The 10642-nt window shown below is 41.7% G+C and overlaps 1 protein-coding gene across 1 annotated transcript; it reads right to left on the reverse strand.

Annotated features, from left to right (window-relative positions):
• Window positions 1–851: 851 nt before the first annotated feature.
• Window positions 852–10581, reverse strand: LOC115036846 (fibulin-1). Its single transcript, XM_029495223.1, has 17 exons — window positions 10414–10581; window positions 10010–10118; window positions 8928–9063; window positions 8631–8784; window positions 7898–7966; window positions 7662–7751; window positions 7344–7481; window positions 6764–6901; window positions 6539–6682; window positions 6310–6432; window positions 5944–6069; window positions 5395–5514; window positions 5173–5304; window positions 4761–4884; window positions 2402–2544; window positions 1891–2031; window positions 852–1776 (listed from the first exon to the last, which is right to left on the reverse strand). The coding sequence occupies exons 1-17, from the start codon at window positions 10466–10468 to the stop codon at window positions 1637–1639; spliced, it is 2082 nt and encodes a 693-aa protein (XP_029351083.1). The 5' UTR covers window positions 10469–10581; the 3' UTR covers window positions 852–1636.
• Window positions 10582–10642: the final 61 nt, after the last annotated feature.

Below are 10642 nucleotides of genomic sequence, written 5' to 3' on the forward strand. Positions count from 1 at the left end.
TAAAGATGTATTAATATTATGTAACACACTCACACATCATAAAATATATAAAGTGTAAGTACATTACCATCATGACATAAACTTTGAATACATCCAACATCACCATCCAACACAATCACAATATTTTATGATGCAATCTATAGTCATGCCCAACAATATCAGGCCCAAAAATATCTTAGACCTAACTTTTCAAACCATGAGTTGCAGCTGCACGCACATCTTGAATCAATTCATCTACAGCAATTTTTAAATGGTCTGAAAAGCATTTCATTGAGCCTGGACAAGTTGTGGGACAATTGTTGCAGCTGCAACAACAAAGCCACAGGAAGAGCCTTTGGGATTTCCATGGTGAGTGGCGGATTTTAGATTACAGGATTTTCTTCGGTAAGGTTGTCCCCTCTGTTTTCACTGGCTGGGCACAGCACAGCAGTGGTGAGAGACAGATAGATGTGGAGGAGAGTAGATTATGGATGGTAAGAGGTATTCACCTCAAACAATTTGTCAGCTTTAAGATGAGGTACCCCAAGACCCAAACATTCCCAGTATAGGACTCACATTAGTCATGTTTTGAAGGGAGTAACAGGAAATATGCTCACAAACTGGAAGTGGCATGGTGTGATGGGAAATCTGAAGGTTTTTAGTTACAAGAAAAACAGGACATCCTATCAGATTTTAGTTATTCTGGAAACCACAGTTATTCTAACTAGACGATGGCTGGTTAAGTCTGCAGTGGAAGCTCTATTCAATAAAAGACATGAACACAAATAACTGCAGTCTGTATTATTCACAGATGGCCATGCAGTCTGCTGGTACAAAACACAGTCAGCATTGAAAGTTAGTCTGTAGACGAATCATTTTATTTCCAAATGAAGCATGTTACATCTGGTCTTTCAAAACAGATGAAATGGAGCAAACATCAAACAGCTCCACAGGTTCGCCAAGCAGTCTGTCATAGTGGCAATCGTGACAACAAAGACTGAATTCAAACTAAACACATGAAACAGTGGTTAAGGAGATGACAGCTGGCTATTACCCTGTTAGACTATGATTCTATTAAAGTCCACTCATGTAAAATACATGTAGCTTTCAGTACATCTGGGTTGGAGTTATCAAGTAATTAACTTGTGTGTGTGGCTCTATGGGTGGTAATGCTGTTTGGTCAGTTAGTCTATTTCTTTGGTCTGGACTGAAAAATCTCAGTAACTATTGCCTGTTCCTCAGAGGATGAGCCTTCTGCTTTGGCACCAAGAGAAGATTGACAGAGAGTATCTGTTCACAATGAATTGCTATTTGTATTTTCTTATGTGCAGTGCTGTGATTTATTATGTGTGCAGCACCACTGAACCCAAGATTAATTTCTCCTCAGGGACAATAAAGATAATCATATTGTAGTTTTTATTTTATCTGTGTTGAAATGACCATTATCTGTTGTAAACTAATGACCTCTATGTGTTCCAAACTGCGGCTGTAACAGAAGTCCTGCAAGCAACATCATTAACATTTGAAGCTTGTTTTGTTAAATGTACAGCTCAATGAATGTGGCATTTCCAAATATTCAAGCCTAAACTTGAATAATATTTGCCAAGTTATGTGATGTATCGCAAATTACGTGTTTCCATTGCCCTCTTAGCTCAGCTCAGAACCAGAACTCAGAGATAAAGATATGGATGATGACAACATTGCGATGGGATATATTCCCTGACTTGACATAATTCATAGCTACCTCCAACTTAATATCTTTGGGGCCAACAATAGGTTTCACCTGCTGAACGACACCTGAGGACGGAGAAAGATTGGGGTTAATCCAGTATATGCATAGATATAAAATAAGTACACAAAATATAAGTGCATGATATTGGATGTCATAGTGGATTGACTGATTGGTTTTACCCAAAATCATGCCATGGGAGGAGCGCTTCACCACGTTGAAGGAGTACTGCTCATCCGTAGACACAAGTTCAAAGAGAACATCAGTAGCACCAGAAAAAAGAACAGGGTTCGCAGCCACAACTGTCCGTAGGAAAACTATTTCTGTTGGACGAATTGGTTTGAAGTTTTTATTAGTCTGATAGAGACAAACCACATAGTGCAATCACCTCATCAAATCAGATATTTATGCTACTATTAGACAATTTTTCTGTGGGTTGAAATATGTAATTGAATCTCATGTGCTGTGGCAGGTTGGTGGGTGGAAAGCTGTGTCTGAGGCTGCAAATAACTTGGGAATTTGCTGTTACAAGCTACTGACTTAAATAATATGATACAGAACACCAGAACAAATTCATACTGGCATCACAGACGTAAAGGCACATGAAATACAATCACATGCAGCTGTAAATGTAACAGCAGTGTCATAAGACAGATGCTTGTAAGAAATGTATTTCATTCCAGTTCATTGTACCTTCTGGTCCACTGAAGTCTCTGAAGGTTGGCAGAGAGAGGACGGTGTGGGTGATGAGGTGGACAGGGTCCAGGGCACAGCCAACGTCGTTAGGCTGGCAGGACTTAAGGCATCGCATGCTGGCTGACGAATCATGTCTGGATCTGATGGACACACATCAAATGGAAAGGGAGTGAGAGATTTATAAGATGTTGCAAGGGGAGCAGAATGTAGACATAAAGCTCTATACACATACATGTACGTGGCAGAAATGTAAGAAAAGCCATGCAAAGTTGAGCTGAGCAAGAAGAAACCTGGCAGCACCTGAATAGCCCCATAGACATCTATGGTTAACCAGGCGATGAGTGCCTTAAAATGAAGCCAAACCCTGATTCCAAACCTTGGAACCATATTTGTGAGGTTCCCCAGTGTGAAGACAGTAGCGCTTTCAAACTCAACCTCAAAAACTGCTGCAAGAGCAGAGCCATGTAATTAGCTGCACGCAGGTGAGTCCAAGTCATTCACTGGAGGCTGGAGACTAAAGCCACAGAGATGATTGTGTGGTATTCCGCACCACCAAATGCCACCAAATGCCAAACCAGCAGAGGGTATACGAGAATGAACGTCATATGATTTAAATAAATGACATCAGATTCCCATTTTACATGGAAAAACAAAAGCATTTTTACATAATCAGCAACGGAATAAGCAGATATGCGTCACCAAGCAATTGCATAAATTGTCTTTTCAAGAAAAATGAATAAAAACTGGATATACTTTTATTATTATAAACAATTTCCGCATAACTTCATATAAATATTTTGCATTAGAATGTCATACAATCAAAAAATTCATGTATATATATATATATATATATATATATATATATATATCCTTTTTTAAATCAGCTCTGTATGCACCAAACCCAGAAAACCACCAGGAAAAAAGTGGAAAAGTGGAAAACCCAGCTATTAGACTTTTGGTATCATTTACAGCAAATTAATTGATAACCACCCAATACCAACACTAAAAGATCCATCCATCATATGTGCTGCAATGCTACTGCACCACTAATTGAGCCCCAATACTGGCTGGGCCCCAGGTGTCCATAAATAATCGCCACGCTTATTTTTCTTTCTTCTCCAGTAAAGGCGAGGCTTGTTTGATGCTATGGTTAGGCTGCTTGGAAGAGTGTGCAGGAGAGAAAAAAAAAAAAAAAAAGAAGTTTTTTTACGTTAAAAATTACCACAGCCGAGGAAGCACGAGAGCAGTGGCAGACAACTGTATGCAATGTGTGTGTATATGTGCCGTAAAGAGTGAAAAGCCATTTTTATCTGTCACTTTTTAATTCCAAACACATAGAAAGAACAAATACTGGGAAGCTGCCGTAGAGACATGAGGTAGACTTAATGCATATGAAAAATATTGACAGTGTTGTAGAGATTTTCAGTAGTTAATGAGCCCCATCTAGTGGTTAGAAAAATGTCCTATTAGCCCTAATAACTGCTCTTACAACACATTGTGGAATAAATAGCACAAAGGCATCGAGGGTAGTTGAAAAGCTGAGGCAAATTGACTGTTAAAGAATAATAATGCTTCTTAACTGCAATTATTGATAGATGGAAGGCTGCAGCTATGAAGAAAAGCAAGGTTATACATAATTTGTGAATACAGAACAGGTTGAATGCAAGTACTCCTTTAAATTTAAATTGTTAATATGGCAATGTTCTCGACGGTGGGATGGGCTGCTCGTGTGTGACGAACACAGCAATCTTGGCCATGTACAGATGTGCTGTTCCATAACGGATCAGCCTCATCTCGACGGTCAGAAAGAAGTCCCGGGGCTCAGACAAGGCGCGGCGCAGCGAGATGACTCCCCCGTGGGCCTGCTGCTGCACGATGAAGTATCCCTCCTCATCTCCTGACACTATGCTCAAGAGCATGTGGTCCCCTGGAACTGAACTGGAGGGTCCCATCCGGAAAACGTCGGCGGGGACAGGAGTGTTGGTGGGGAAACTGATGTTGTAGAAGGAGATTCTCAGCGGAAGAGAGAAACACGACGCAGGGTCCCGCATGAACTCGCAAGTTACGCGCTCGCAACGGCTGAAAGGGAAAAACGAAAGGGAGCGCTTATTGGATGGAGGGCAGAAATGGCCGTACATACATGGGTAGATAGAGGGAGCAGCAAATGAAAGCTCAAGAGTAGGATGGGACTTTGTGACCGGAAGCTGTGAGCCTAACAGTGGGGCAAAAACCGATAACAAAAATGAGAAAGGGGTTTTAACGCTGACCTACAGCGAGTGCATCATGCACAGCTTAAGAGGCAATCAACCCTTTCCTTTCAACAGTTCATTATAAGCCGGCAGCCATCAGCTCTCACCCCTGTGCTGCTTGTCGGAAGTTTGGAGGGCACTGAAAGGACAGGCAGCGATGTCCTCCTTGGGTGTTGAAGCAGCTCTCAGAGACAGAGCAGGTGTGGCTCCCTGCTGCACATTCATCAATGTCTGCAAACACAAGAGAGAAAAAGTGATTAGACATTTTAAGAAAATAAGACATCAGAAATCTACAATCAACAGGACCATATCTACAGTATTTTATATTCATCTTTATTGCTCGTCTTGTCTATTTCACGACACTATCAAAAAATATTACACATACACATACTTAAAGTAATATTCTTGTAATATTTTTACTCTTTGTTAAACTTTCTGTAACATTCTAACGGTTTGATTACAAGACGAATAAAATGCTGAGAACTGAAAATCTGTGGAAGTTGAGGTTTGTCTGCTGACCTTGGCATGTGCGCCCATTGGGGGAGAGCGTGTAGCCGGTGGGTGGGCAGGTGCAGTAGAAACTTCCCGGGACGTTGAAGCAGCGGTAGGAACACACATGGCCTCCAGCAGGCAGAGCACACTCATCGATATCTGTGTGAAGGAGCAGAGGAGAACGACGAGTTGTCACCTACCTGAGATATCTGAATATACAGTGGTGGGAGGATAAAGACCCAACAGCACCTTCACATGTTATCCCATCGATGTCACTCAGCTGGTAACCGCGGCGACAGTAGCACTGATAGGAGCCATAGACATTGGCACACTCCTGGCTACACGGGTTGGCCTCACATTCATTCACATCTGTCAACATATAGGCAAAGCCGCAATATGTTTCTTTACAGCTCTGAATTTTTACTTTACAGTTTCATCCCTGAATCAATGTTTGTCTGCTATAGATGGTTTCCCTCTTGTAGAACGGTGAGCACAGATTTGACATATTATCCATTTATTCATTCATCTTCTACCGATGCAGCCGTGCTGCCCTACATATTATCATATTCAATTCAATTCAATGCATATCAACATGTACAGCATGAACATTTTTGGTATTGAAATCAGATTAAAAAAAAAAAGACAACAGAACATCACTATTGGTGAATAAGGTACAAAGAGCAGAATTCAAAATTCAGCTTATTTCATATCACACGTTTAAATAAAATTCTTCATAAGATTCTGCAGCATCATATGATCAATCAAATGAGTTTAGTATTGAAACGAAATGAGATTTACCATCACAGTTTCTGCCATCATGGGACAGTTTGAAGCCAGTGGAGCAGCTGCAGTGGTAGGACCCCTCTGTGTTCTCACATTTGTGGCCGCAGAGTCGTCCCGGATAATACCTGCACTCATTGATATCTGAACATGCATAACACAAGAGTTATGAACAAAGTCAAGAATCAGAGTGTTACAATATATTGATGAACTGACTAAAATTTGACATTTCTGAAAATATCAAATTGCATAGTATTAAATGTAAGTCGTTCTTGTCTGTCTCTGCTCATTTTATTTTCTTGACTTCAAATCTTGAATGCTTTTCTCTGATTTAACAACAAAATATTAGAATAAAAGAAAAGAAGACAGTGATAAACATCATACCTTCACAATGTTTGGTGATGCTATTAAAGATGAAGCCGGCTCTGCACTCACAGCGGAATGATCCCAAAAGGTTCACACAGCCGTGGTCCCCACACACATTACCTGTACGACACTCATCTATATCTGTGTGAGAAGAGGGGGAATAACATATCATTGGATAAAAAAAATTGATGCAAACGTTTCCTACAGTAAAAAACACAATTTAGGAGACTTTCCGTGCAGGAAATACCTTCACAGCGTGTGCCGTCCTCAGTTAGATGGTAGCCGCGTCCACAGGTGACTGTGTTCCTGCGACAGCTGTAGGAGCCTATCGTGTTGATACAAACGTGCCCTGGCAGGCACGGATTGCTATGGGCCAAGCACTCATTTATATCTAATGAGACAAAAACATTCAGCAAGTCAGCTCCCCTCTTACCCGTGGAATGTATGTAGCCGAGGGTGACATCGAACTCACCAATACAGCTGCCAGCGGCATCTTGAATGAAACCATCAGTGCACCTCTCCTTTGGGTGGCAGCGGAATGAGCCCGCTGTGTTTGAGCACAAAAAGTCTGTTCCACAGTTATGTGTCCCCAAAGTGCACTCGTCAATGTCTGCAAGATAACCATATCATAAATACTGCAAATTGTGTTTTAACCACAGACTGAATATAAAAACGGACACAGAGTGAAGCCGATGCTGCACTCCCTTAGACTTGCGTTGTATATAATGACCATCATGGGGCAGCATCATTGAAAATAAAATAAAATAAAAATTACATTTTATAGACATCTGGAGGGAAATCTTTTTCTTCTTACTTGATTTATTACCTCAGTTAATAATTTCCTAAAGAGTTTATGGTCTCAATGGCTAGTTTTGAAACTAATGCCGGTTTGCAACAAAGTTTTAAGAAATATTCGACATTAACATATTTTACCACTTTATATTAAGAAAATATAATTGAAGGATTAGATGGGACTTTTCACACTGTCATGACATTGCAGCCACCTATATTGTCATTCGGGTTTTGTTTTTACAGTGCTCCTGATGTGTTACCTTGGCAACTGTTGTTGTCTCTGAGCTCGTACCCTGTGCCGCAGCTGATTTCCCTCTGACAGCGAAAGGAGCCCTCCGTGTTAATGCAAATTTGCCCAAAGATGCAGTTGTGGCTTCCTTTCAGACATTCATTAACATCTGTGGAGAGAGAAATTCAGTCAAATTTAGCAAAAACCGGTCCATCTATACATTTACACATTTTCAATAGAATGTGCTGTCATAGTTTAGACTAAAATTTCAATTAAAATCCCTGATTCCAGAAGTAGGAGATGACTTTTAAGATTATTGGTGAACCCTTATATCCGCTGATATACTTACCCTCACAATGTACGCCGTCCTTTTGCAGTTGATAACCATCAAAGCAGGTGCACGTGCCATTGCCAACACACAGCTGAGAGCAAATGGAGTCTGAAAACAAGACAATTGAAGGCAGACGTCACTGTGTGTGTCCTGGATCAAATGAATATGTCACTTTCTGATGGAAGACAAAACCACCCAGAGGCTGGCACTTAAGCCTCTTACAATAACGAAGGAAAGTTAGAAAGGTGCCAAACCTTTGCAGGAGTCCAGTCCCTCTGCCGGCTTGGTTGTGATGCTGGCATTCGGCTCTACTGTATGCGAAACTATTAAAAAAAACAACAACACAACTTCCCTTTACAAGTATACAAGACATTGTTTTCTTATTACAGTGAACACAAACAAACTCCCAGTATACCTGAAGAGGGGCAGTATCAAACACCTAAAACTCTCCAATTGCTGTTATCACTCTGGCCTTTGCTCTAAATGACCAAGACAGTGATTTGCTTTTCTTGACAAACAGTGTTTTTGCAGATTTGTGCTTCCCATGTGATTGTGCTTTTTCACCTGTAGCCAGCTAGGCGACAAAAGCTACAAGTAACGACAGCTCACCATTTGGTATGGTGCCTACAGCTTAGTGTACTGAATGCTCCAGTGACCTAGTGATCCATTGATCTGCTCCACTTCTGCCACACCAAGGCTATTTATTCAGCCCTTTACGTTAATAAGATTGCTCTGGGCTTCTAACTCTTTCACCATAAACAATGTGATCGTCAGGATTTTTCTCCGTGGGCTAATGAAATCATATTGTGCTAAAAAATCCAAAAAAAAAAAAAAAAAAAAAGCTTTTTGTCACCTCATGTGTGCAAATGTTTATTGATTGTTTTACAAAGGCCTCCATTGATTTGAGTCTTTCAAACATGATAAGACAATGAGAAGCTAATCAAGAAACAAAAGACTCAAAGTAGAAAGATATTCCTATTATTTTACCCTCCACATTAGGTGTGCCTTCCTCTGTGTTTTTTCCACAGCAGGCTTTAGCTGTGTGATCGCACTGCCTCCCCAGCGACAGCGAACCCTGCAGCTCGCAGCCCGAGCCCCGGCTCGCTGCCATCAGGCCGAGCATGCAGCAATCACAGCACATCTAAACAGGAGGACAGGAAACAGGAAGAAAACGTTGTCAGAAGAAACATACTTTGTGGGGATTTGTAAGGGCTCATATGCTGTTTACATGCGTCAGAGCAAAGAGGAGCGAAAATGCTGAAGACAGCGGGAAAAGAGAGCCACCTTTGAGATTTCCGTTTCCCAGGGTTCTCCTTCGAACAAGGGCCTCTCACAGGCCCCTTGACTGCGGCCCAGTTTGATGCCATTGTCACAGAGCTTGTCCAGTACTACTGCTGCACAGCACTGCTCTTGGGCGATCCTGGAAATAAACAGCAGACTATTAGCAAGAACGGAACAGAAACTCTTTAGTGTGTGCATCAGATAAGAAACATGTAATAAAATGCTAATTACAGCTGCCACTATTTAGGGCTGTTTTATGTTGCAATATTAACTGTAAACAACTATAAGTGTATGTATAAAAAAGGTGATAATACAAAGAAACTGAACTTTTTATATGAGAAAATGTCTCATTTAGCTATGAACTAAAGTCATTTTCCAGAATCTCTTTCACTGTCGTCCCTTAGCAAATGTTCCCTTCCTCTGACCTCCATGTGTTGACCAGGTGTTGCGCTATTACATCAATCACCACCTCCATGTTCTTCAAGTCAAATGGGGCCCTTCAGTGTTAAAAGTGCTCCAGGGGGCCACTTAACGCCTGTACTTACTATGTACCTATTATGTAGCAGTCCTCGCCTGTAGTGGGAAAGATGGTTGCAGGGGTGAGACTATCTGTGGGGGTATTTCCTGCTTTTAAAAGATACCATTACAAACGCTGAACTACGGGATGCGTAGTTCTCCTGTGCACAAGTTCCACACATCCACCATGACTTTTCTGCATCCAGTGTAAAATAGCAAATGCTTTTTGTGCTTTATGTGGCTGACAAATTTATTTTGTATGAATAAATAACAAGTGATTCTTATGAATTCCCTTATTTGACCTCCTGTACTGACTGTTCCTTGCCCCCTCGACTCATGGACGGATTTGAGTGGCCTTGCAGGCGAAGGTTCAGGGGCCCCTGGGACAGACCCTCTATCTGAACTGGCTGACGTTTACTGCTGGGAAGTCTATCAAATGATAAAGTGACACACAACAACCAAGGAAATCTCTTCAGATCTGTGACCAAGGGGCCCCGTAATCTCATAATCCGTCTATGGTGAGACCCTCCCGAGCAGCAGGGTTGTTGGAGAAACCAGGTGTTTCTTACCTGCAGGTGTGGGAGGAGGAGATGAGGGGGAGGATTGTACAGTCTTGTCCTCCCTGGCCCCTGGTCCTCCCATCCTGACAGCACTCTTGTAGAGTGGGAAGCTGACTCTCTACAGAGTTGAGATGATGGCATGGAAAGTAGGGGGGGAAAAAAACAACAGTAGCATGCATAAGAAACAGCGGGTAGAAAAAAAAAAAAAAAAAACAACTTCCCCTAAATAGGCTCACACACATGGAAAATTGGCCCCAGGTGAACTTGTACAGGACATTAAAGTTCGACTGTTATATTCCCGAAATCAAATAAGTACTCCTCCACAGTTTGGGTAAAAAAAACAAACAAACAAGGAGTTTCTAAATATGTCCAGCTCCTGCTGTGTAATAACAAACCTCAGGCATTTCTCTCACCTTGTCCGTGCAGAAGTCCGAAACAAGAAAACAGAATGATCGTCCACTGCGCCATCTCACTAGCAGCGTCGGCCGCTAGATGGTTAATAAGTTTTGCGTGTGTTTGATTTAGTTGCGATGATTATAAATGGCGGCTGACTGACGGCAGAGGACGGTGCGAGTGTGGACGCGGAGATCTGCTCAGTCAGGAAGGACAGCAGCAGATCCCGTCCCGTCCTGAAGGGGGCTG

This window comes from Echeneis naucrates, chromosome 23, assembly GCF_900963305.1.
Source record: "Echeneis naucrates chromosome 23, fEcheNa1.1, whole genome shotgun sequence".
NCBI lineage: Eukaryota > Metazoa > Chordata > Actinopteri > Carangiformes > Echeneidae > Echeneis > Echeneis naucrates.